The sequence below is a fragment of the Theropithecus gelada genome, chromosome 11, assembly GCF_003255815.1.
Source record: "Theropithecus gelada isolate Dixy chromosome 11, Tgel_1.0, whole genome shotgun sequence".
NCBI classification, from domain to species: Eukaryota; Metazoa; Chordata; class Mammalia; order Primates; family Cercopithecidae; genus Theropithecus; species Theropithecus gelada.
The window spans coordinates 97,142,352-97,170,028 of record NC_037679.1 but is presented as its reverse complement, the minus strand read 5'-3'; the positions used below and the strand labels follow the sequence as shown (position 1 = coordinate 97,170,028).

General features: G+C 37.4%; 1 protein-coding gene across 3 annotated transcripts; it reads right to left on the bottom strand.

The window, feature by feature from the left end:
• CD163 (CD163 molecule) lies at positions 1-26,161 on the bottom strand. Of its 3 annotated transcripts, none has more exons than XM_025403253.1 (16): positions 25,913-26,161; positions 24,739-24,825; positions 23,377-23,700; positions 21,136-21,456; positions 19,091-19,411; positions 17,372-17,692; positions 7,636-7,950; positions 7,222-7,536; positions 6,758-6,850; positions 6,363-6,677; positions 4,929-5,249; positions 3,527-3,835; positions 3,119-3,157; positions 2,800-2,916; positions 1,313-1,408; positions 1-59 (listed from the first exon to the last, which is right to left on the bottom strand). In XM_025403253.1, the coding sequence occupies exons 1-16, from the start codon at positions 25,956-25,958 to the stop codon at positions 37-39; spliced, it is 3,363 nt and encodes a 1,120-aa protein (XP_025259038.1). In that variant the 5' UTR covers positions 25,959-26,161; the 3' UTR covers positions 1-36. The 3 variants fall into 3 exon arrangements, with proteins under 3 accessions (XP_025259038.1, XP_025259037.1, XP_025259036.1); XM_025403252.1 differs by having other exon boundaries at positions 15-142; XM_025403251.1 differs by lacking the exon at positions 1-59 and having other exon boundaries at positions 912-1,408; positions 7,222-7,950.
• Between the last annotated feature and the right edge of the window lie 1,516 nt (positions 26,162-27,677).

The following is a 27,677-nucleotide window of genomic DNA, read 5'->3' as shown; positions in this document are numbered from 1 at the left end:
CTCACCTCACTGGGTTATAAATTCCCATTTTCCTTTTCAGTGTGCCTCAGAATGGCCTCCTTTTTCATTCCAGAAATAGGAAGAAATTTAGACACAGAAATTAGTTCAGCAGCATTGAAATCAGCTGACTCATTGGAATTTTCTGAAAGGAAGAAAATAATTACTGGGAAATAAACCAGACCTCTCCTCACGTAACTGTGAGGCTCTTTGAGCAACTGAAAACACTACCCATAACTAGGAAGGCAAGCCTGGGTGAGTCACGGGGCAGAGAAAGTCTTTCCTATTCCTTAAATATGTTTCCTGACACAGTACATGTTTCTTATACCTTAAATATATTCCCTGACACAGTGGCAGATGCATAATTGTTTGGATTGAAGAAGTGAGGCAGGCCCCTCTCAGAAGGTCAGGGACCCTTCATGGATAAAGACAATGGTTTTTGGGATATTTCTTCCAACCCAGTAAAGTTATCCTGCCCCAGAGGCACAATTAGTGTCACTGGTGCTAAACAGAAGTTCAAGGACACAACAGCATGATGTGATGAGAAATAAGGCTAGTCCTGTGGATTTTGATGGCTTCTCATGCAATAAAGATATGGAAAGTTTAAGGTTTTCGACTTTTAGGGAAAAATATAATAAATATCAAGCTAGAGAAAAAAGTGACAGGAAATGGGAATGGAAGAAACTGAGAAAGACATACATAGGTCAGAAGATACAAAGTAGCAGCTATGTAGGATGAACGAGTCTAGAGGTCTAATTTACAACAGTAGGATTACAGGCAATAAAATTGTACCGTATATAGGATTCATGTTAAGTGAGTAGGTTTTAGCTGCTCTTGCCACAAGAACAACACAAAAAAGGGTTACTATGTCAGATGATGGATGTGTTAATTTGCTTTGCTTTAGTAAGCTTTTTACTATCTATATACATCCCATAAAATCATGTTGTATGCCTTAAATATACCCAACAAAATTTATTTAAAGAAAAAAGTTAAACTGTCACTTATGACAGTCTTTCATAAGATTAATTTCTGTTTTAATAAAATGAGGTCCAAGTCATAATACTCCGCTGCATGGTTCTTTTCCTACGTCTATCAGCAATAATCACAGACCTCTTAAGCTAAAGGCCTCCCTATGATTGCAATTTTGATATTCTCCAGGAATAATTTTCAGTCATTCTAGTCCATTATATGCATCTAAGCTTCCTATTACATTTTCAGAATTTTTTAGCTGTTTATCAAAGTAAAATGTCTATGCCTCAATTGCAGCCCCTGATCTGAACCCCTGGGCAATAGACCCTCCAAGAACCCCACAGACCTGAGGAATTCATTAGGTCCAGATCATCTGCATTCAGGCAAGAATTCATCTCCCTGTATTGAATTTGGTGGACTAAGTTCTCTCCTCTTGAGGAAACTGAAAACACAGATCCTAGGTTAGGGATCAGCTATCATAATAAAATTTCCCTTCCTGTATGTGTGCTTTTTCCCAGCGCTGCAAACATACCTCGTCCTTATCCATGCTATTGTTTCTATCCCATTCTACTTCCAAGCTCTTCCTTTATAACGCCCCACACTCAAAGGAAATAGGCATGAGGCTAAATCTTCCCCACTGCCATTGTATTAATGTAAAAACCCACTATTTTTACCCAAGGACCATAATTTGGGTAAGCAGTCTTCCATAACTCACTGGAGCTTTTCTTAAGTATCTTTAAAAGTCTTTCTTCTCCCCTCCATTCTCACTATAGTTGTAGTACTTTTCATTTTTCACCTCAACTGTTACAAAATGCCATTCCTGTCAGTCATGTGGTCCTCCTTTAATCTTCATAGATCCTGTTGCCAAAAGATCTTCCTAAAAGATATCTTGACCATTTCACTCCCCTACATAATACTCTAATGACTATGAATCTCATGTGAAACACAAGAACTTCATAATTTGTGCCTTTTCTCTTCTTCAGACTTAGCAGCCTCCCTCCTTGCACTCAACTTTTTCTCCCCCTCCCCCTCAGAAAAAAAACAAGAAATGCTTCATCCTTTAGGCTTCTCTACACTTGTATATACTCTTCTCTAGAATGTTCCTCACCCAATTCTCTAAGCCTCTATGTTTGAAATATGTCCCCCAAGCCTCTTTGAAGCCTCCAGTAATCCCCCTCCCCTTTCAGTTAATTACGCCCTTCTCTATGCCACTTTTGTCCTTTTTTCTATTAATGTACAATGGCTACATTGTAGTATATTTGTTTACATATATATCTCTTCCACTGGACTTGAAGTTCCACCAAGATTTATTGTCCATGTCTGTATCTTCACAGCCTAATACATTGCCCAACAGAACAGTAAAATTTGTAATAAGGAGATTGATTATAGTAAGAGAAAATAAATGTTTAAGTAAAAAAGTCATCCTAAATAATGCCTAACATATTCATTCTGAACTTTCAATTCTATAATGTTCCAATTAAGCATGTAGATAGAACACAGGAATCATCAATGCAACCTAAAGTCCCTTTTCTCCTCTGAAATCTTATTCTCTCTATTTAAAAAAAGAAAAAATATGTAGAAATTGGAGCTCCCTCTGTTGCCCAGGCTGGTCTTGAAGTCCTGGACTCAAGTGATCCTCCTGCCTCAGCCTCCCAAAGTGCAGGGATTACAGGTGTGAGCCACCGTCCTGGCCCTTCCCTCTATTTTGAGAAACTGCTCAAATCTCTTTTAGATTCCGTCTTTCTGGCCATTAGACTTGAGTCTAATTTTTTTTCTTCCCAAGAACCCCCTTATTCTGCAGACATACTAGATAAATCCTAATTTGGCTCAAACCTGTAAGCCGCTGTCTCTGTCTTCGCTTTTGAGTCAAGAATAATGCGATGAAAATGGCCAAGAGAACAACTCCAAGGATTCCTACTGCAATAAGGGATGACTGACGGGATGTGTGACCTAAGTAAAAGTAAATATTAAGAGATATGATCATGTCTTATCAAAAAGACCAAGGTCGCTAGTTACTGACTCTCTCTTAGATCAAATACAGGATCCCTGAGGTAAATATCAAATCCTCAGAACTTCTACCTAAAATTTCTAAACAAGAAAAATTCTATGTATGCAGATAATTGGTCTTATCATCACAAATTCCATGATATACCTCTTGTGGCTTTTTGTGAGGTTTCATGCGCTGAAATACCTGTAGGAGAAAAGAGAGAGAGAGAGAGGCTTAATTCTTTGCGTGATATATAGAACAAACATTTTGATTTCCTTGTCTGATCCCTTAGTACCTCTCAACCAAGTAAATGACTCTTTCCCACCTAAAACTAGAGTCGTCTAGTCTTTCTTCCTCTGCACAGGGGATATAGGTTGTATGTGTCTCCTTGGTGAAGGCCAACGTATAACAACTGTTTTCATCATTCTTTCAGTAGAGACACTATGATTCTCTAATGACAATCCCCACCAGATCCCTGTGTTGATAAGTCCGGTTTTTACACAACGTATGTCACTGCCCAACCCCTCTTTGCTGCCAGAGATTCCAAGCTCAATCCAGGCTTCTGGCACTTACTTGTGCAATTCACTGCAGCGTCTTCCTTATGTCCACACTCACTGTGGCCCCAGCGTCTGGCAGGACAATCCCACAAGGAAGACTCATTCCCTTTGCACTTCACTTCATTGAGCCATATGGGTCCAGTCCCCTGACCAAACTCTGCTTCTTTGAATGCTTTCAAAGCTGGACCACAGCCAAGTTGTTGACACACCACCTGAGCATCGTTCAAGTCCCAGGAGTCATCACACACTGTCCCCCAGGAACCTCCATGCCAGATCTCCACACGTCCAGAACAGGAAGTGGGTCCTTCTTGTAGTCTTATCTTGTCTGAAAAATCAGAGACATGTAGCCTATTTTTAAGACTTCTAAAAGTTTCCAAGAGTTCATAGGTGAAAAAAAAGATCTGAAACTTAAAAAAAAAAAAACTATTTAAAATTTTACTGAATGTGCATTTTAAAATTCAATTTTTACAAAATTTATCTTTTATAAGAGGACTTGTCATTACAGCCAACTAGGTATATTTCATCCTGCACATAATATACATAATGTGACCCAGTAAATATTAAATGATTAAAGTTAACATTATAAATATGTGATGTCAAGTTCTTTCAAATAGGCAAGATCTTAGGAGATTGGCAGGTTGACAGAAATCTCACAGTTTAAGAAGATGTAGAGGCCAGGCACAGTGGCTCACGCCTGTAATCCCAGCACTTTGGGAGGCCAAGGCAGGCAGATCACCTGAGGTCAAAAGTTTGAGACCAGTCTGACCAACATGGGGAAACCCCGGCTCAACTAAAAATACAAAATTAGCTGGGTGTGGTGGCTCATGCTTGTAATCCCAGCCAGCTACTCGGGAGGCTGAGGCAGGAGAATCACTTGAACCTGGAAGGCAGAGGTTGTAGTGAGCCAAGATCACACCATTGCACTCCAGCCTGGGGAACAAGAGCAAAACTCAGTCTCCAAAAAAAAAAAAAAAAAAAAAAACCTGTAGAATGTGGAAATACCTCAGAATTGATCTTTCTGATTTCTGACTGCTTTCCTCCTTATATTAGTGTAACAAGATAATATTTGAAACAAAAATGGGAAGGTAAGGTAAACCACTCAACAGTCAAATATTAAATCACATATTCTCTTCTCCTCAGAGAAAGCAACTGAATAAATCTTTCAAGCCAACCATGGGGAGTATGATACTCTTTAGAATAATAAAAGCTGATCCTGAATATCTACAGGCCAAATTAAATAAAACCAATTACACCATCCAGGTAGAACAGATATTACCCACAAGTTACCCATTCTTGCTTAATTCGATCTAACAACTTAAGCCAGTGTGAGAATAGGAAAATAAAATCCAATGTCCCTCATCAGAAGATGATAGTGGGACTGCGGAATGGAATTTTCATATGGGTCAATGGATACTCACTGTCACATGTGATCCAGGTCTCCTCCAAGGGCCTGGCCAGTCTCTTCTCCCATGGAGATGATGGGCACTGCCACAGCGTGTCAGGTCCTTTTGGACACTGAACATTGTCCACCCACATGGGAATGGACATGGCCTTGTCTAAAGATGCAGGGTTGATTTTCCCTTTGTCTGCACAGCCCAGCTGCCTGCACACCACACCCACAGTGGTTTCAGACATGCTACTCCTGCCAACGCTGCCCCAAGCTCCGTTGTAAAAAACTTCTAGACGTCCTGCACAGGCCTCTCTGCTGGCTTCACTGGTCAATCTGAGAGACATGAACTCTGTAGTGAAACATAGAATTAGTAGTTTTGCATCTTTTCTGAAGATTCAGAGACTCCTTCCCTTTACCTTGATGTAAGAATGGCTTTAAAAATAGGTACAATAGTACAATATGTCAGTTACTAATAATTCGTTAGTAGCTTCTAGATGATTTCATAGATATTATTAAAATATTTTATTTATTCTATAAATGCATTATAGGTGTTTTAGTCTTAGGTTTTGGACTCAGAGACCTCTTCAGATTGCCCTCAATGATTCTAACAGACTTTCCAGAACTCAAAGGCTCAGAGCCTTTTTCAATTACATAGTTTGGATTTTTTTCCCAAAAATATTCTTTTTTTTTTTTTTTTTTGCAGCTTTTTTTTATAGTTAAAATTGTTAGACACTCAGGCACTAAAATCAATGTTCTGTGTACATCTCTCAAAATGACATAGTTCATTTGCTGACACTTCACAGTTTTGCTATGCATGTCTTCTACCAGATTTATGTCATTAAAATAGGAATAAATCACTTCTGGGATACAGAGTTTTTCACTTCCTTGTTACTGAATCATAGTTCTGTTTCCCCCAATATATTATGAAATAGTACATTTTAAAATTTCAGAATGTTTTCTAAAACTCACCGTGTATACAAAGCAAGGGCAGTAACCTCACGCTAATTTTTGTTTCTATGACAAGTAAGTCTCATTTATCTGCCATGAAAAATTGCTTGGGCATGATAATTATCTTTTTTTCTGTAGAATGATGCAACATACGTATTTCTTCTTATCCCTTTAAATCTACTTGTTTATTAACACTGTAATTATCAAGGGTTGCCATTGGATCACTATCTAATATCCAGCCCAAAATATATTTATTAAAAACCTTCATTATGAACTTTGTTGTCATTTTCATGATATACAAGACCATTTCTGGTCTTTTCTCTTTACAATGTTACACTACCTTGCTCATGAAGTACCACCAGCACATCAAACCCAGACTTCTGTTGTCCTGACTCCCACAATAGTTCCTTTTGGACCTACTTTTCAGGAAAATCTTTAAGATTAATACCCCTCACTACCCTCTCTCAGTCCTTTCTCTATGTAATTGTGACCAGAGGTAATATGCATAATTTACCTGAGCAGATAACTCCTGCATCCTCCTTGTGCCTGCAGTTTTGCTGCCCCCAGCCATGTGAATGGCACTGCCAAATGCGGGATTCTTTTCCATTGCATTTCATCTCATCCAGCCAGATGGGCCCTGTTCCTTCTCCAAAATGAGCAGAACCAGTGGCATTAATGGCCTCTCCACAGCCCAGCTGTCTGCACACCACATGGGCATCGCTCAGGTCCCAGCTGTCATCACAGATGGTGCCCCAGGAGCCCTCATGATAAATCTCTACTCTCCCAGCACAGCGACCTCCTCCATTTACCAAGCGAAGTTGACCACTCTCTGCAAAGAGAAATTAAAATATTAATAACAAGCATTCTGCTTGTTATTAATATTTTCATAGATTTGTCACAGAGTCTCACCTATGCAGGCCACAGCACTTTCTTCTGGAATGGTAGGCCTTGTTGGGCCCAGAGATGATGAATTGCATGAGGACAGTGTTTGCGACTGGTTTCCTGCAAACACCAAAGTACTCAGTCATACAAGATACAAAAGGTTAGGGGAGTCAGACGAAATGTTATATGGATGAGTTGAGGACAAACATAGCTTAGAGAGAGGGGGGAAGGTGGATGGTCAACAAGTTTGGAATAAATCAGGTGCTTTGAGATGGGCTTGGCACATAGTAAGCACTGGATAACTATAAAGTCCATCAAAATTAGGTTTGCTCACCCTCTGAAAGACAAATGAGGTTAATACTCTGAAGCATGAATTAGTATTCATTCTTTTCATGACCCTTCAAAATGGATCACTGCATTTCACTTTTGTTCTTCAACCCTATGTACACCTTCTCTTAAGACTCATCACTGGCTGCCCCTCATCCTCTTACCTGAGCAAATTACAGAGGCCACTTGCCCTAAAGGACATAGTGAAGCACCCAGAGCAGTTACAGGACAATCTCCCATGTGCTGCTCAGTCCCAGTGCAGTGAAACATATGCCTCCAGACCTGACCATTTCCTTTTCCAAAATGTGCTCCTCCTGGGGTAGAAAGGGCAACTCCACATTTAAGCTGCTGGCAAAGAACGTGGGCATCTTCTATGTCCCAGTGAGAGTTGCAGAGGGATCCCCAGGCACCAAGCGTTTTGAGCTCCACTCTGCCCTCACATGGGGTCTTGCCATTCACCAAGCGAATTTCTGTGTATCCTGGAAGGAGACAGGGCTTTAGAAAAAGACAGCTATGATTCCCTAATCCCGTCCCTTTCACAGTATGAGAACCAACTAAAGATGTTTTCTGGGTCTTACTTGAGCAGACTACTCCAACATCCCTGCTGTGGCTACAAGTTCCTTCTGGGCGGGGTGCTACTGAGCAGAGTGAAAGATGGGACTCATGTCCCTCACACTGGAATTCTTCAGCCCAGATCTGTCCATTTCCCTCTCCAAAGTGAGCTCCCCCCAGGATAGAGACGACTGTGCCACACTGTAATTCCCTACATAGAACGCTGGCAGCTTCCAGAGAGAAGTCCGAATCACAGACGGAGCCCCATGTGTCACCATGCTTCACTTCAACGCGTCCAGAACAGGGAATGTCTCCTCCAACCAGTCTGGGTTCCCTGTGGGCTGAAAAATAAATATTATTTCAGTGAGAGATAATATGATTCCCAGATTTCCATTCATGATGAGGGTGAGGAAGGTGGTGTGGAGTGGGAAATGGAGACCAGGGTGCTCAGTGATTTCCTACACTTGTTTGTCTTGGCTTTTCTGCCTTAAGTTGGGTATGGATATTTCTAGTCCTCCCTATTCCTAGCTGAACTCATCCATCTGAGAGAATTCTGGGACTTCACCTTGCGCAGCCAACCATCCCCAGAAGCAATGATAACTCTGTTCTTCCAACATTTTCCTTACTTTATTCATAATAACATCAGAGACCACAAACCATGTGTATCTACTATCGCTATCTCTTAGTCTTGCACTCATTCCTGCATGCACTGCAATCTGGGGTCTGCTCAACCTTTTTGAATTGTTCTATGTAAAGCTTTTCAATATACTTCTCATTTTCAAAATGAACATCAGACTTCTTCCTTTTGATGTCTGTTACATTCGGTATACGTGACCCTTCTTTGCACCATTTTCTCCTCCATTCTTTCTGACACTGCTTTATCAAAACATTTCATGTATTCCTTGAGTCAAGGTTCTGTCCGTAACCTTCTCATCTGCTCAATGGACATGTCTCAACTGCCAATAAATATATTTTCATCCATACTTTTTTCTTTAATTTTAGATCCACAAACATATCTGCTTAGACATGTGGAACTTAAAATATTCAAAGTTGAATGAATTATTGTATGACAAGCCCACTATATGCTTTATTTAATTAATGATATGCAGACCAAATTAGAATCACCTAAAATTGAACCACCACTTTATCTCACCACAAATAATGGTAATAATGATAGCAGTGAATATTACGTGAGCATCTATTATATTATATATATGGCATTCCAATAAGCATTTAACAAACATTATTTCATTTAATCCTTAAGATTGCCTTAGGAGACAATTGTTAATATAATTCTGATTTTACAGACAAGGAATCTGAAACATAGAGAGGTGAGATGTGGTAATTTGCTAAGGTAACACAACAAATTACTACAGAATTAGTAAGAAGACAGAATTTGAAGCCAGACAGTATATTCCAGAGCCTAAAGTGCTGACCCTCATGAAACATTACACATGTAGAAAACCACCATATCTCTTGGTCCTCCAGCATAGTTCTTCTTCTGCATATTTATTGCTATTGCCGTAAAGTGATTTGTCATCATCTGTCATGCAGACCTCTACAATAGCTTCCTAAATTGTTTCCTTGCTTCTAAGTCTTTTTTCCAAGAAATTTATGCCATGATTATAAATATATTAATAAATTTCAAATATTTTCATGTGATGTTTTTTCTTTAGCTAACTTAATGTTTCCTTAAAATTTATGCAATGATCCCTTACATACTTTCTTATGATTTCTGTAATAATCATGCATGCAGTAATTAATCCAAAAGTATCAGTGTAACGACCTATGACATAACAACCTATAACGTTGTCTGACTATTTTAGGCATCTGATGATGGGTGGGTTAAAAAGGCTGCCACAGAGTTTAGTCTGTCAGTGAAGATAGATAATACTAAAAATAATAATCATCATCATATTAGCTAACATGTACTTATAGCTCACTGTGTAATTCCTGTGAGGTAGGCCCTATTACCACTCCCATTTTTCTTCTGAGCAAACTGCAGCACAAACAGCTTTTACAGATTCCCTAATTTCATCCAGCTATTAAAATTAAGGAGAGGTGATAAACACTATTTCTTTAGTACACTTTAAAATAGTATGCTGTTACCTTAAAAGCTTTAATATCTATTATCTTATCAACCAAATTTGATGCTCCAGTCTAAAGATGCTTGGGCATGCCATAATTTTCATACTTCTGTGCCTCTGTAGAAACTTTTCTCTCTACTTAAAATGTATTTCCCTACTTTATGTACCTAGGAAAAAGCTACTTCTTTTCAAAGCTATTCAATTTATCACTAACAGCCTTCTCCTCCACGAACACAGTTCACTACAAGATATACATATTTTAATAGTGATGAATCCAAAAATAGAAATATATATTAGACATAAAACTAACAAATAAAGGAGCCATCTGCTCTGTTTTAGACTTTGTAGGAGAGAATACCATAGATCTAAACTGGATCTTGAAAAAAGATGGGGAGTTTGCCAAATACAGAGTGGGTGAAAAAACTTTTAAGGAATATACTCATTAAATAGCATGGAGTCACTGAAGAATTATAAGTAACTTACTGTAGCTGAAATTTAAAATATAAAGAAAAGACACACCAGAAATAATAAATGGAATTTATATTATGAAGATGCTCTTTGTCAAGTTAAGGAACACAACCATCAAGATAAGTGAGTTTCTTTGAAAATACTCAGACACAATATAAAGTACTTAAGAAATACAAACTATGTCTTTTAACTCATTCTTTAAAAGAAATAAAGGAACTGGAAGCATTCCCCTTGAAAACTGGCACAAGACAGGGATGCCCTCTCTCACCACTCTTATTCAACATAGTTTTGGAAGTTCTGGCCACGGCAATCAAGCAAGAGAAAGAAATAAAGGGTATTCAATTAGGAAAAGAAGAAGTCAAATTGTCCCTGTTTGCAGATGACATGATTGTATATTTAGAAAACCCCATCGTCTCAGCCCAAAATCTCCTTAAGCTCATAAGCAACTTCAGCAAAGTTTCAGGATACAAAATGAATGTGCAAAAATCACAAGCATTCCTATACACCAATAACAGACAAACAGAGAGACAAATCATGAGTGAACTCCCATTCACAATTGCTTCAAAGAGAATAAAATACCTAGGAATCCAACTTACAAGGGATGTGAACAACCTCTTCAAGGAGAACTACAAACCACTGCTCAATGAATTAAAGAGGACACAAACAAATGGAGGATCATTCCATGCTCATGGATAGGAAGAATCAATATTGTGAAAATGGCCATACTGCCCAAGGTAATTTATAGATTCAATGCCATCCCCATCAAGCTACCAAAGACTTTCCTTCACAGAATTGGAAAAAACTACTTTAAACTTCATATGGAACCAAAAAAGAGTCCGCATTGCCAAGACAATCCTAAGCCAAAAGAACAAAGCTGGAGGCAGCACACTACTGACTTCAAACTACACTAGAGGGCTACAGTAACCAAAACAGCATGGTACTGGTACCAAAACAGAGATATAGACCAATGGAACAGTGCAGAGCCCTCAGAAATAATACCACACATCTACAACCATCTGATCTTTGACAAACCTGACAAAAACAAGAAATGGAGAAAGGATTCCCTATTTAATAAATGGTGCTAGGAAAACTGGCTAGCCATATGTAGAAAGCTGAAACTGGATCCCTTCCTTACACCTCATACAAAAATTAATTGACTTAAAGACTTAAATGTTAGACCTAAAACCATAAAAACTCTAAAAGAAAACCTAGGCAATATCATTCAGGACATAGGCATGGGCAAGGACTTCGTGTCTAAAACACCAAAAGCAATGGCAACAAAAGCCAAAATTGACAAATGGGATCTAATTAAACTAAAGAGCTTCTGCACAGCAAAAGAAACTATCATCAGATTGAACAGTCAACCTACAGAATGGGAGGAAATTTTTGCAATCTACTCATCTGACAAAGGGCTAATATGCAGAACCTACAAAGAACTCAAACAAATTTACAAGAAATAAGCCCATCAAAAAGTGGGCAAATGATATGAACAGACACTTCTCAGAAGAAGACATTTATGCAGCCAACAGACACATGAAAAAATGCTCATCATCGCTAGCCATCAGAGAAATGCAAATCAAAACCACAATGAGATACCATCTCACACCAGTTAGAATGGTGATCATTAAAAAGTCAGGAAACAACAGGTGCTGGAGAGGATGTGGAGAAACAGGAACACTTTTACACTCTTGGTGGGACTGTAAACAGTTCAACCATTGTGGAAGACAGTGTGGTGATTCCTCAAGGATCTAGAACCAGAAATACCATTTGACCCAGCCATCCCTTTACTGGGTATATACCCAAAGGATTATAAATCATGCTGCTATAAAGACACATGCACACGTATGTTTATTGCGGTACTATTCACAATAGCAAAGACTTGGAACCAACCCAAATGTCCATCAATGACAGACTGGATTAAGAAAATGTGACATGGCCGGGCACGGTGGCTCAAGTCTGTAATCCCAGCACTTTGGGAGGCCGAGACGGGTGGATCACGAGGTCAGGAGATCGAGACCATCCTGGCTAACACGGTGAAACCCCATCTCTACTAAAAAATACAAAAAACTAGCCGGGCGAGGTGGCAGGCGCCTGTAGTCCCAGCTACTCGGGAGGCTGAGGCAGGAGAATGGTGTAAACCCGGTAGGCGGAGCTTGCAGTGAGTTGAGATCCGGCCACTGCACCCCAGCCTGGGCGACAGAGCAAGACTCCGTCTCAAAAAAAAAAAAAAAAAAAGAAAATGTGACATATACACCATGGAGTACCATGCAGCCATAAAAAAGGATGAGTTCCTGTCCTTTGTAGGAACATGGATTCAGCTGGAAACCATCATTGTCAGCAAACTATCGCAAGAACAAAAAACCAAACACCGCATGTTCTCACTCATAGGTGGGAATTGAACAATGAGAACACTTGGACACAGGAAGAGGAACATCACACACTGGGGCCTGTCGTGGGGTCGGGGGAGGGGTGAGGGATAGCATTAGGAGATATACCTAATGTAAATGACGAGTTAATGGGTGCAGCACACCAAGATGGCACATGTATACATATGTAACAAACCTGCACATTGTGCACATGTACCCTAGAACTTAAAGTATTAAAAAAAAAAAAAGAAAATTCAGTTGAAAATGAGGCCTTCTAAAGGTCTTAAGTCCTTTATAGATATCTGCTATCGAATATCAACAATTTTTGTAATCTCTTGATGTTACTATCACCATTATATAGATACACCGTCAGCCCATGCCAATCTACATACTCTGATTTACTTTCATCTCTCATAAACCTTTCACCTGATACTAAAATGTCTTAGAAAATGTTTTGAATATGACCGTATTTTGTACTACAGCAATATAGAATATCTCAGCATGTCAAAATTTCACCAATTATCCATTAAATCTGCACAAAGCAAATTCCTATCCAAATTTGAGATGAAAAACATGTTACTTTCTAAACATAGGTCAGAGTTTAAAGCAAACAACACCTCTACAACACAAATAGTTTATGACCCTTGAGTGGGATGGTCTTTCATTTCTTCTTTTTGAGTCTTTATTCAAGCATGAAATTTCTCTAAGATATCATTAACTAGTATTCATATGATCCCAACCCCTTTTGGACAGCCCTAAATCTTTAAGTAAAAGCAATTTCCTAGATCAAGTCAAATTCTGGTTTGTTGTAACCTCTTACTCTTTTGTTTGGATCCATCTTGAACAAAATAAAGCAAAAGAAAACCAGTTAAAAAGAAAAAAACAAAAAAACAAATATTTTGTTTTCCATTGTGACAACTCATTAAGCAATTGAAAAAAAGTCCCTTCTATAAATATCCTCTTGTTTTCTTTGTCCTAACATATTTGAGTCAGGGCAGAGGACAAATTCTCCTACTCAGAAAGTGACTTGGAGACTCCATCCTCAGCCTTTATTTCGTGAATCTGCTAGTAACATGTTAATCTATCCTATGGGTCGCTTTGCTTGTATTATTACTCTTTAGACATGGTGAGAATATTGGAAATTTATCCCTTTAATTGATTTTTTTCTGCTAAATCTCTGACTGTGTTTTTACATAAAAGCCATTAAGTAAATTTTTGCACCTGGATTTAGTGCCATTATCAACAACTTTTCCCCTGGCATAGGTAACTGAATCTGTTTTCCTTTCTTTCTCTAGAAAGATGAAGAGATCTACAAAGAGCTTTAACATAATTAGAGATATAATTAACTAGAATTACTTCCTTTTGTTTAGTGATAAATAAAATATGCAATTATGATTTAAAGAAGCATTAATGTGTTTTCAACATCTAATGCTTTTCAGACTCTGAAGAAGTATAGATCATCATAATCTCAGAATTATTTTTCAATCCTAAGTTGAAATACAGCATAGCTCAGATGAACTGTTTCTTAAGGTCAGATGTCCTCTCTAGTACATACATAGACATCACAAACAAAATGTCTGAGATTCAAAGTAATTTTATGACCAAAATTTCCTAGACCTTTTTCTGTCAACAATTTATCTTAAATTGTTTCCAATTCTCCTGCTTAGTTGAATTCTTCTGGTTCTTTTCAGCTATATAGCCCTGTGTTATATAAAAGTTAAAGAATTTAAACAGATTATCAAATTCGTAGCTTGAATTTGGCAGGCACAGAGAAAGCATGTCCATTATTGAAAGAGACAGCATGTCATCATTGACAGAGACAGTATCAGTATGTCATCATTGAAAGTATCAAGTAAATCAAGAAACAAAAGTATAAACTATATTACTAACAAAACATGTAAAAAGCTAAAAACCAAGGCCCCCAACATAAGTAGAAGAACTTCCAAAACCTAAAGAAATATAACAAAGGAGTTTGCAAAAGGAAATAAAAAGTGCACATGGCAAATAGCAAACAAAAATACAGCTCTGTAAAGTACGGAGCCCATATTAAGTTGCAAATTTATATTATTTATGATTTCTATTATACACATCTGAATAGAATCCTGAATAATTTAGAACGTGTTACCGTAAGTAAGGGATTCTAGTAATGCAACCTAAAATATGGGTGTGGTTGAATGGAGTTGATGGGCAGAATGGATTAATGACTCAGGTATGAGAGGCTAAAAAGCTAATGAGTCTTACACATGGTAAAATGTTTGGGCAAACCTCACTTTGAAAAGAAAACCGTGTGCTCACTGATGCTTAAAAAATGCAGAATTTATTGGGCAAAGTACAAGAAACAAAACTACAAAAAAATCAGAATATTTGCATGCGTGGATTCTTCTTGCCACTTTTAGCATTTACAAGAAAGATGAATTCAGACTACAGTAGTCAGAATGCAAGCAGAAATGGGAGGAGAAATATCAATTTTATAAGGTGGTATAGTCTGCCTGCAGGTGTTGTACATAGTTAATCAAGAGTCCCATAATTTGGAATTGAAAAATTGAAGATAAAACTCTAAGTATCCTATCCCCCAAATTGAGATGGTGGTAAAACTATAGCCTTATCAGAAGATAAAACTGATGCTCCAGATACAAAGGCAATGAGTCCACTGGCAAAGACGGAATTTAGGTCTTGTCCTTCCTCCCAAACCCACAGTTTCAAATGGCCTTAAGGCAGTGGTCAATAATTAAAGAGAAGGGCTGGTCATAGCATAGATCAAAGTATATTTATATGCTCTTGGACTATAGTTCCTTTCAGATGGCATTGGGTTATAAAGCAAGTAGACTAGAAGCTTAGTAACCTTGTAAAGAACTTTTTTGTTGAATTTGAGAGTAGCTGACATCAGCCCTTGATTAGTCAATCTTTAAAGTAATCCAAAGGTCCCTAAAACAATATTAGCAGAAGGTGGATTGTAAAAGGTGTGCTGTCCTTAGATAGAGATACTCTCCAAACCAAACTTGGAGGTAACTGTGAAGAATAATGTGCCAGGAAGAACTACCCTGAGAGCAACACTAGGGCCCATGAAGGAGAGTGGACAGAAGATACCTTCTCAGAGGCCCGCACGTCGTCTACTAGATTGGCTTTCCAAGGAACTCTCTGAGCTGTGGGGTGGCTCATCCTTCCTGTCCAGTAGCGTTTGATAATCACTTCAGCAAATCTATTCTGGATGTTTCTTGGTGACAACAGAGACACCAAAACAGCCTTAAACTGCTTACCTATTTGACTAATTTTAAATGAGAAAAAGTAAACACTGTCTTTCTTTAGCCACTATTATTTGTTTCTCTTTTACATACAGCAGAACTTAATGCTAATCAATGTAAAATACAATTAATAGGAAAATATACAAACCATTATAAATTTAGAAGAAAAACCTATAAACTAAAATATTTATATTAGTAAAGCAGAAGAAATAAAACTTAAGACTCAACTCAAGAAGTTAGGGGCCAAAAAGAAATCAAACTTTAGGAAATCTGAAAGAATTATTAGAAAGAAAAGTAAATTTTAATGAATTCGAAAGCAAATAAAGGTAATATTAATTTTTTAAAATCCAAATAATGATTTTCTAAAAAAATTTAGCTAAGAAAATGGCTAATCTTGTCAGGTAAAATAAATTAAAAGAATAAATGAATACACACGGTAATAAATACTAAGAAATGTTATAGATATGGAAGTAATTTCAGACAGCTCTTTAAATACTGATGTGAAATTTGATCAAGAAATTTTACTAAGTGAATACTTAAGGTATAAAACAATTTATACAACATGTCACCCTTTGGCTAATGAAAGCAAATGATAGCTATATATAGATTTGTTTGTATTTTCTTGTATTTACCTGAAATATCTCAAATAATATATAAATATTCCAACCACATAAGTTGTCTGTGAGGAAAAGAATTGGATAGTAGTGGGGGAAGAGTTTACACTTTTTTCTTTTGAAGTTTAAACCATCTGATTATATTGCCAGGTCAAGAATATTTTCTAAAAAGTAATATAGCAATTCAAATTTACATCTTAAATGATTGCCTTTTTTTCAATCGGAGGATAATTTCCACTTAACTAGAGGTAAGCACCATTTGTAACATCAGGGAAATGCCCCTCGCTGCATGCCTAGGTTGGGAGGTATCTGGAGCCATACTGTTGGTTACAGGACATGCAACACATACAAGTTTCCATTCTGTGAGGTCTCTACATATTTAATGGTTTTCTTGTACACTGTGTTTTCTAAAGTCTTTCCGTTGCAGAGTAAAAGTTACATTTACTTTAGAATTATTTTAAAAGCATCACTTTTCAACAAAGTTAGCATTTGTATAAATATAATTAGCATAAAATACTAAAGATTATCCACAAACCCAACCAGTTTACAACTCATTTTTGAGCTTTTTAAAGAGGTTGCGGTGAAATATCCACAGGTTTTCAAAAAAAAGACAATTCTTTCACAGTACAATAGAGGGAGCTGAAGGTTATGTCAGTTTATCCAACATGGTTATTTTTAAATCTTTTGGTGACATCCTGTGAAAGAAACATTGAATTCTCTTTCTTAAATTTTAATCCTCCTTAATCTCTTATACTTCTATTGATTTAAAAATTACTCAAAAACCAAAGTGAGCAAAACCCAAACACTTCTATCTAAAGTGCAATGTGAATTGTAAACTTATCTGTCTCTCCCAGTGGAAATTGTGCAGATATTTTCTGGTTTCTTGAGAATGATCTAGTCATAAGGACCAATGTTTCTTTTCAATGTTAAAGGCAGTACTGGAAATTTACACCCTTCTTCTTAACAAGTTGATTGAAAGTCATACCTGAGCAGGTAATTTTGGCTTCTTCATAGTGATCACAGGTAAGTCCACCCCATTGCCAGTTCTTGCAGTCCCAAAGAGAAGTTTCATTTCCGTTACAGCTACTTAGAAACAGCCACGTGTTTGTTGCCTGGATTTTGGAGTATACTTGATAGGATGTTTTGAGTGCAGATCCACATCCCAGCTGCCTGCAAACCACGTCAGCTTCTTTCAGTCCCCAGCCTCTGTCACACACCTTCCCTAACAGTCTCTGAATCTCCACCTCAACTGTCCCAGCACAGCGGCTGCCTCCACCTCTAAGTCTTAGCTCCAGATCTGATCCATCTGCAAAAGAAACATAAACTTAAACCATCGATACATATGGAGGTTAGCTTCCAGAGGATTTTTTTTGTCTTTTTTCTTCTCTGATACTGATACACTGGAAATTATAGCTTACTTATTTCCTGACTTTTTAAGAAACAATAAGATAGACCACAAATTTTTGTTAGAAATGGGACTGTAGTTTCAAGGGTTGATAAAAATTGTCAATGGCAGAAAGATATAAGCAATTCTGCTTTAAAAGAGATTTCTCAAAAAGTGGGTGAAGGATATGAACAGATACTTCTGAAAACAAGGCATTTATGTGGACAACAAACATATGAAAAATAGCTCATCATCGCTGGTCATTAGAGAAATGCAAATCAAAACCACAATGAGATACCATCTCATCACAGTTAGAATCGCGATCATTAAAAAGTGTGGAAACAGATGTTGGCAAGGATGTGGAGAAATAGGAATGCTTTTACACTGTTTGGTGGGAGTGTAAATTAGTTCAACCATTATGGAAGACAGTGTGGTGATTCCTTAAGGATCTAGAACTAGAAATACCATTTGACCCAGCGATCCCATTACTGGGTATACACCCAAAGGATTATAAATCTTTCTACTATAAAGACACATGCACATGTATGTTTACTGCAGCACTATTCACAATAGCAAAGACTTGGAACCAACCCAAATGCCCATCAATAATAGACTGGATAAAGAACATGTGGTACACATACACCATGGAATACTACGCAGCCATAAAAAAGAATGAGTTTATGTCCCTTGAAGGGACACGGATAAAGCTACAAACCATCATCCTCAGCAAACTAACACAAGAACAGAAAACCAAACACCTCATGTTCTCACTCAAAACTGGGAATTGAACAATGAGAACACATGGACACAGGAAAAGGAACATCACACACTGGGGCCTGTCAGGGGGTGGGGGAAAAGGGGAGAGAGAGCATTAGGACAAGTACCTAATGCATGGGGGGTTAAAACCTAGATGACAGGTTGATATGTGAAGCAGACCACCATGGCACATGTATACCCATGTAACAAACCTGCACATTAAACACATGTATCCCAGAACTTAAAGTTAAAAAAATAAGTAAATTTAAAATTTTACAAAGAGATTCCTATGAAATTTTGTCTCTCTGAGCTCCAGGTAGATTCTGAGTTTGAAGTGTGCTCCATAACAGTAGTCTGAGTAATTATTACAGAGAATGATGTCAGACAACTCTCCAAACTAGTTGAATAAAGAACATGTCAAAGATTACAAGTATAAAGGAATTCCCAGCAAGGAATCTCCTAGGCATTTCTACTTCTTACATCTATTCCTACTCCTAAGGAGCACAGGACTTTCTCTTTCTGCTTTTCTTTTTGTTTAGTGTTTTGATTTTGGTTTTAACGTACCAGAACATGTTACGCCAGCATCTTCATTGTGATTGCAATAATGCTTTCCCCATTCATGGTGTTTACATTGCCAGACCGCAGGTTCATGTCCCTGGCAAGAAACACTGTCAAGCCAGATGTGTCCGAATCCCTCACTGGCGTTAACTCGACCAATGGCGGTGATAGCAGTTGGACATCCCAGTTGCTTGCATGCCACAGCAGCATCATGGCTGTCCCAGCCGTCATCACATATTGTCCCCCATTCTCCTTGGAATCTCACTTCTAATCTTCCTGAACATTCAGTGACTCCATCTACCAGTCTCAGGCTCAGATCTGCTCCCTCTGTAACAGAGATACACAACAGGTCTGCGATAGGGAAGTAAGAACATGAGACTATAAATAGCTGTACCTAAGATGAGTTAAGGAAAACGGGAGAGATATAAGTGGAGACAGAGAAAACTGTGATGTACTGTACTAGCACTGGAAATCATTCAAGATGGAAGGAGGAGTGGATCAGGCAAGAAGATGGACATCTCAGTATAGACAGCATATACTACAGGAAGTGTTTCTAACAGGAGATCCAGGGACTGAATTTCATCTAGAGACCTGCTATTTGACCACCACAGAGTTCTTGTTAGAACTGTTTACTTTTTCTGGTTAATATATATTCGCACGTGTTTAACTGGCACCCGCATCCTTCAGTTTGCCTCCATACTTAGCAATCCCTTTTGCCTCTGACTGCATTCTCCATTGATACTACCTAGCCTGTGTTGTATACCTGAACCTGTTGTGTCCACTTCCTTAGTTTAAAAGCAGAGCAAAGAGAAAGGAGGCTTCAGTACTACAATTTTCACCTTCCCCAAATCAATATTCTTCAAAGAATAGACGTTGATTCTGAAGAATATTCTGTAATAAATTAAACTGGTTTTTTCCTCTGGCAGTTTCCATTTTCATTCTCACAATATTATTTATTGTGATTCCTCAGCATGTGCTAACTGGGGGCCTAGAGAAATTTTGATGGGTAAAAGAGAATGGAAGATATAGTCTGTGGTTTTTCTACTCCAAATTCTTCATATTCTTCAGCTAACAAAACCTATCTTTCTTGTAGGAGTTCCATTCATTGTGGTTCAGGCTATAGCTGATCACATTGTTCAACAAGAAAAAGCCTGTTCAAGACATGCAGAAAGAGATAGAACCCAGATGACATTGTTCAAGAACCTGAATCCAACCATGCATGAGGCTAACTATACCCTCTGAATTTCCCAGTTTTGTGAGCCAGTATTCTCTTGGTTTTAAATGAGTTTGAATGGAAGTTCATTTATTTGCACAGAGAGAGAGAGAAAGAGAGAGAGAGAGAGAGAGAAAGAAACCTGGTGAAGATAGGGATTTTTTTACTCTTATTTTCCTAAGTGTTCTCTGGGGTTCAAGACACACTCAATCTCCTTTTATACTAAGAATTCAACAGAAAAATGAAGAGTGGTTCTCTGCACACACAAACCATTGTACCTGCCCCCAGTCTGAGTATCAACGTGAAAAGTCTCTAGACAGATACAATGCATATCCAGTATAAATAAAATTTTAATGGGAAACCAATATTGATTTTTAAAAAGTGATTTGCTTCTGTGAATTTGAAAAATGATTTGGGAAAGAGTGGGTTAATGAGGCTAATGAGGAGGCTTTTGTGGATTAGATGATAACTGGAGTGGTTTTGTCTTAAAACTTCATAGTGCAAAATTTCCTAGTAAAGCCCTTCCTTTCTTCCTTTTTCAAACCTTTTTCTTTTCGGTCTCTCCCTTTCTTTATGGGCTTTTCCTAAACACTGTCTTCTTTTCTTATGACCTGGATCTCAGTTTCACTATACACCCTTCTTCCCTAACCTATTTCTCCTAATTTCAGGTAAGGTAAAAAGTCCACAGGTATCAGAACTGAAACCTGAAGTTAGGTTAAAATGTGGTGACAAAAGAAGCAGATTTCATTATGTTCTTAAGAGTTCAGGCTTTTAAGATTTATTACCCCTTTCTTTTGTCCTCTCCTGGAGAATAGAATGAGCCAAGATCAGTCCTTACTTGAGCAAATCACTCCAGCATCCTCAGCATGATCACAGTTATGCTTTCTCCATCCTTGATGTTTGCAGTCCCAGAGAGCTGACTCATTTCCGTTGCATATAAGATCATCAAACCAGATTGGTCCAGAGCCTTCTCCAAAATTAGCTGAACCAGAGAAACTGACAGCACTTCCACATTCAAGTTGTTTACAAACCACAGATGCATGATCGATGCTGAAGTTATCATCACACACTGTTCCCCACTGTCCTTGGAATTTGATCTCTATTCTTCCAGAACACATATTCCCTCCATTCGTCAGCCTCATTTCCAAATCGGATCCATCTGGAGCAGAGAAAAGACCAGAGTTCAGAAGTTACATTCATTTAGAAGTGATTTTAGAAAATAAGTTTCCTCTGGACACTTGGGATTTGATGTTGTCCTTAAAATGGTGCCTGATTTTGGATGTTGCCCAGCTCCACACAGTGGATAATTTTAGTATGTTAAAATCTAGGAAGCAATTAGGATTTTTATCTGTATCTACTTACAAAGGAAAATATTTACAGATTAAAGTTTTTAAATTTTCTGTTTTGTTTTGTTTCCTCCCATTACTAGGATAGATGTAAATACTTTTTATATAGAAATAGATAAATTCGACTCAACTTATTTAAATTTGACTCCAGCTAAAGCTTTAGGTGTATAAATTTCAAAAAGCAAATTGATTAACTCCACTGGTAGTTATAAAACGACAGAAAATAAGAGCTAAAAGTACTACACTGATGTTTTAGCTAAACAGCCCGTTCTATAGACAGCAATAATTATGATAAGAGCCTGCTAAAATTTATGATAATTTTAAACTTTGCAGTAGATGTTACTTTTGTTATTCTCCATTTCACACCTCCCATAGTGGTTAAAAATAAGAGGAAAGAAGGAGGAGACGGAAGAGGAAGAGGAGAAAGAAGAAAGAGAACTGAGTCACCAAGAGAACCATGAGGATCTTCAGCACCTGTTACTTACCAAACAGTATGCTAGTAGTTTTACATGTATTATATCATTGAGTCCTCAGAGACTGAAGTTTAAAGAGATTTGACAACTTGCACAAAATCATAGGATATTAGCTATGGAAAATTTATTTCAGCATTTTTCTAGATGCTACTGTGTGTTTCTCTTATCACATCACAATACCTGGACAGAGATAAGTCCTTTCTATAGTCAGTCCTCTGGGAGAGACAGAGGCTGGGAGGTGAGAGGGTTGCATAAAAAATTAATGAAACAGGCCAATCATGGTGGCTCACGCCTGTAATTCCAGCATTTTGGAAGGCCAAGTCAGGCAGATCACCTGAGGTCAGGAGTTGGAGACCAGCCGGGCCAACATGGTAAAACACCGTCTCTACTAAAAATACAAAAATTAGCCAGGTGTGGTGGCAGGTGTCTATAATCCCAGCTACTCGGGAGGCTAAGGCAGGAGAATCACTTGAACCTGGGAGGTGGAGGTTGCAGTGAGCCGAGATTGTACCATCGCACTCCAGGCTGGGGGACAAGAGTGAGACTTCGTTTCCAAAAAAAAAAGAATGAAACAAACAAGGAGAAATGGGGAGCCCAGGAATCTGAATTGGGTCAGAAATGTGCCCTTGGGATTTGCCAGCAGAAAGTCCTGACACATGGCTTTCTCAGTTATTGTGGGGTCAATTGCAATAAAACATAAAGATGTTTTGTAAATTAAAACCACAACGTAAATGAAATGAATAGCACTGCACACTGGATCAAGCAATTATACTTTCAAAGAATCCTTCCTACAACAAGAAATGATGTATTAAAGCTAGAAATAGTTGATTTTTGTTCACTAAGTTGATTATCAGTTAATGGACAAAAGGGTAATAATTTGTGGGTCAACATATCAAAACAAGTCACTGGGAAAGAGAAAAAGGAAATAACTTAGATGTCACGATATTTTTATGATATAGGAATAGTAGGTTACATTAAGCTTACTGAATATAAAATTTAAGCCACCACTTTTTGGCTTTTTGGCTAAGATCACGTATAAAATTGAAGCCAGTCACTTCCTCATTAATCACAGTGTTCAGAATTATTTTCATTTAAAAAAAAAATGCCCTTGTGTTTTGTGGTTTTCTAGCAATGGATTGAGTACTTTTATGCAGGAACTATTGCTTACAGGAAAATGGCTTATTCTAGGTTTTAACCCATCTGCATATTTCTTCCCCACCAAGGATTTTGTGTTGAGGCTTTGACTAATGCAAGTCTTACCTGAGCAAGTCACTCCAGCATCTTGTTGGTGAGTACAGTTACTATGCTTTCCCCATCCATCATGTTTGCAGTCCCAAAGAGCTGACTCATTCCCACGACAAGAAACATGATCCATCCAAATGCGTCCAGAACCTGCACTGAAATTAGCCCATCCAGTGGCTTTGATAGCAGTTGGACATCCCAGCTGGTTACAAATCACAGAGACCGCTTCCATGCTCCAGCCATTATTACACACCGTTCCCCACTCCTCCTGGACTTTCACTTCCACTCTCCCACTACACTTGTTTTCACCATCCACCAGCCTCAGCTCCTTGGTTGTTCCTCCTGCAACAATGGATTAAGACAGTCACTGGCCAAGGTCGCAAAAAGCAGGTAAAAAATTATTTTTTACATAAATTATTTATCCTCCAAACTCAGATTTGAGAACCATCCCAGTTCTATACATGGTAAAATAGAAGAACGTTATTTCACAGTCATTCAAATATAAGTATCAGTATTACTGGTTTCAAATTAAGCAGTGCTATATAACCAGTAAAGGCAAGTAACTCAATAATGTTTAATAGCTTTATTTTATGGTTGAAGAGTCTTAATAGTGGCAATTTATATAATTTCCATGAAGCGTTTTCAAGTTAAATAAGATTCTACAAAACGTTATGGGGATGAACTTTTTACATTTCTCCAAAACCGTAAGGTCGATAGAAAGAAGGCTAATAGAGAATTTATGAAGATGAAAAGACTAGTTGTAAGAAATTTAACCCTTATTTCATACAAATATGTAAAATAGCATAAATCTTAAAAACACTAGACTGAAACTTAATCTACTTAAATAAAAATTAAGATGGATATATTTTCCTGCTATTTTCTACCATAAAATAAACCTGTTTGTACTCTCTTCCCACCCCCAGATGATAGATGATCTCAGTTGCCTCCTTGGCATTATTTTAGCTTTATTTAGGAATCCAGTGGTCCCACCAACCAGGCATCTCTCAATACATTTTTAGATAAATTTTGGCATTTGAATTCACTAATGTGTTTCCCAAATTCACTTTTGTTCTAATGATTCTGAAGTTTCTCCTCCTTTGTATTCTTTCCTATTTTTTAGCTCAACATTATTTCTAATCTTTAAGTAAAATTCATCTTTCTGCTGTGAGTTTATTTTATTTGGTGAGGAACCATGCTAATATTTTGGTGTCGCATGGTTAGATTTTTATTGTGTGCTTTTAATAATATCTGATCCTTTGAATACATGGAGCATGTCACCTAGTTTTTAGATGCTACTCAGCCTTCAGAAAAATTGTTTGCTTTTTAACTGTTCTTGTCAGAGTGGGTGAAGGCTGTAAGTAAATTTGACAGAGTACTCACCAAGAGAACTGGTGACAAAACAGGCACTGAGAAGTAAGACCACAGCAATAGTGAAGGGACTCAAGTTGACAAAATGTCTTCTGACGTCTGTGAAAAAAAAAAGAGGGCAAAAGTAGCATCTTCCCAAAAAAAGACTTTGGAGAAGATAGACAGTTTCAGAGGTTAATTAACAAAGAAGGTCAAACCAAGACAGAAAACCCTTCCTTTTAAATTGCAAGGCGGGCAGGAAACATTCATACCCAGGCTCTTATAGTTTCAGTGAAATAGCTTTGAAAATGTTCATGTTTATAGGCAACCTAGAGGTGAGGGACTAGAAGAAGGTTGGTGGTGGAAATGAGAATTGCAAGGGCAACCCTTAAAACCTGGAAAATGAGAACAACATCAATGAAACTTATAGTAGACAATTCTCCCAGCAGGCACAGGGAAGGTATCCTGAGATTTCTCTATTCCCTAACCACCTCGATATTCAATTACGGATGCTCCCATCTTCAAGACTACCTGAGCCGCACTGAAAGAGGATAAGTTCCATGAGTAAATGAATTATATCTATCATGTTCACCATAATTTCACCAGTACCTGTCTTGATGCTTGCCAAATAGTAGCTAGCTGAACAATACCTTGATGGAATAAAGTGACGATATTCATATCTGAAAAGCTCAAATATTAAATCTTGTCATCTTTACCTGTATCATTATCACATAATACACTCTTTAATGCTGTTATTACTCTCATATCTTCTCATTACTCTAACCCAACACTAATTTAAAACTAAAACTGCTAAATGATTTTAACATGTCCAAATAACTCTTGAAATAGATAACTCACTTATCAGAGTAGATAATCTTCTTTATGTAATTAACTCTCTATCCATATTCATTTCTGCGTATTCCATCTTTTCTAACAACTATTTTTTCATACTCAATACATTTCAGTTAACTTTAGTTCCTGACTTAATTTCACCTCAGCAGTTTTACAAAATTAATGCCAACTCTGATTCCTATATCACATCTTCAATTTTGAATCTATGGCAAATCAAAGATGCTGCCATATAAGCCTATGTCCTTTTTCCACTCCTTACTCTCCTCATGCCAATCACTTTTAAATCACATCCATTGACTGTCATAATAATATACCCCATTAAAGGGGAAATGTAGAATAAATGAGAAGCTTTTACCAGCAGATCCAGAGTCTTCAAGTAGCACCATTCTGAGTTTGTTCATTCCAAAGTTTTATAACTTCAATGATTCTTAAATCTTCTTGTATTATTCCGTAGAAATGTTCTTCTAAAGAAAAGGACTAAGAATTCTAAAAATCACTTCACTCTCATGAAAATGAAAAGGCTACATACGGAGGCGGAGTCAACCCAAAAAGGGAAGTCATTGAAAGAGCTGAGGTTCCATTTCGTACTCATGTTTTCTTCAATATGGGACATGAAACAACCAAAGGAAATTGGGAAACACTTCCCACAGATTTCGAAAAATTAGAGGAAATACTAACTCATATGCTGCTGTTGCTGAATTAAATATTTTATATTTTTGAACTTCATTTTGGACAAAATATATGAGATACAAAAAGGTACTGTCATGTAGAAAAATTATGTAAAAAAACTAAAGCAAAACAGGTAAAACATAATTAAATAATTAATGTTTTATTATATCTACTTTTAATTTTATTTCCATAATCAAATGTGTCTAATGAGTAATTTTGTGTAAGTTGTTGAGACACAGCATTTGTCATTTCTTTTCTAATGGGATGAAGTACACCAAGAGAATTAGCCATGACTATTACTGATATTACAAATGGTGAAACAAAAATTAGCAAAACATGGTTTTAGCTCTATATAACTCAGATTCAAGTAAGAGAAACACATATGATAACAACAATGAACATAAAGTTAAAGTGTGGGGGTAAAAATAATGGATGAAGTAGTCCTATCTATTGAGAGAAAGGAATGAACAGTCAGAAAACTCTTTTCTCTGAGGAAAGGCTTAAATTGTGTCCTAAAAGATGAGAAAAACATTGCCAAAGGGACAAATGATAAAGGAGTTTAAGGCATAAGAAATAGCACATACAAATGAATATTTATATATAAAAACATATCAGCTCGAAATAACTACTAATAGTTCATCATGGCATACATATTGTCAGGTGTTAGTGATGGGCCTGAAATGGGGAATTAAAGTAGCACCTCCAGCCTTCCAAAGAAATATTCACTAGAACCCAGTCAACAAAGGCACCCTGCTTTCTTCCATTTCTTGGGCATGCCAAATCTCTCCCTGCCTCATGGTATGTCATACATATTGTTCCTTCTGTGTTTACTGCCTCCCTACCAGTACCTTTCTCTAAGATAATTCTTACTCACGTATACTTTATTTCTCAGTTAATCATCCCTTCATTAGGAGAAATAACTCCAACCCTGAATGACCCCAGAAAATAAACACTCAAGATACCCTGTACTTATGAGGACTGTCGACTATGTTTTTATATTTATTGTTTATCTTACTTGCTAGTCTTAAGATACCAGGATAGGAACTGCCTTTTTTAAAAAAAGACATCTACCAGTCCCTGCCAGATGGTAGGCTCGATATTACCTTTTTGTTGTTGTTGATAATGTTGTTATCATCACTGAGGTAAACAAGGACTACATGAAGAGGAGTTTTATATACCAAGGTAAAGAATTATAATTTTACACTGCAGGCAAGTAATGACATTAAATAGTTTGAAACATGAATATTAAAGTGCTTTGTCTTTTACATATTTCATCTTGCTAGCAACTTTGAGGATGATTGGTGGCCAGGGTAAAAATGGAAATAAGAGCAAGACTAAATGCAGTGAAAGTGAATATTATAGCAAAAACCTAGTAGAATAAGAGCCTACTTGAAAAGATATAGTAGAAAAATGGAAGAAATAGATTGGTGCAAAATTAAAAAGCTAGGTGA

Coding starts and splice junctions, on each gene's coding strand:
- CD163 (XM_025403251.1), bottom strand. CDS start 25,958: ATGAACAAACTCAGAATGGTGCTACTTGAAGACTCTGGATCTGCTG. Junction 23,701..24,738: donor TTTTGTCACCAGTTCTCTTG/GTGAGTACTCTG, acceptor CCATTGTTGCAG/GAGGAACAACCAAGGAGCTG. Junction 3,158..3,526: donor CGCTGCAGTGAATTGCACAA/GTAAGTGCCAGA, acceptor TTTCTCCTACAG/GTATTTCAGCGCATGAAACC.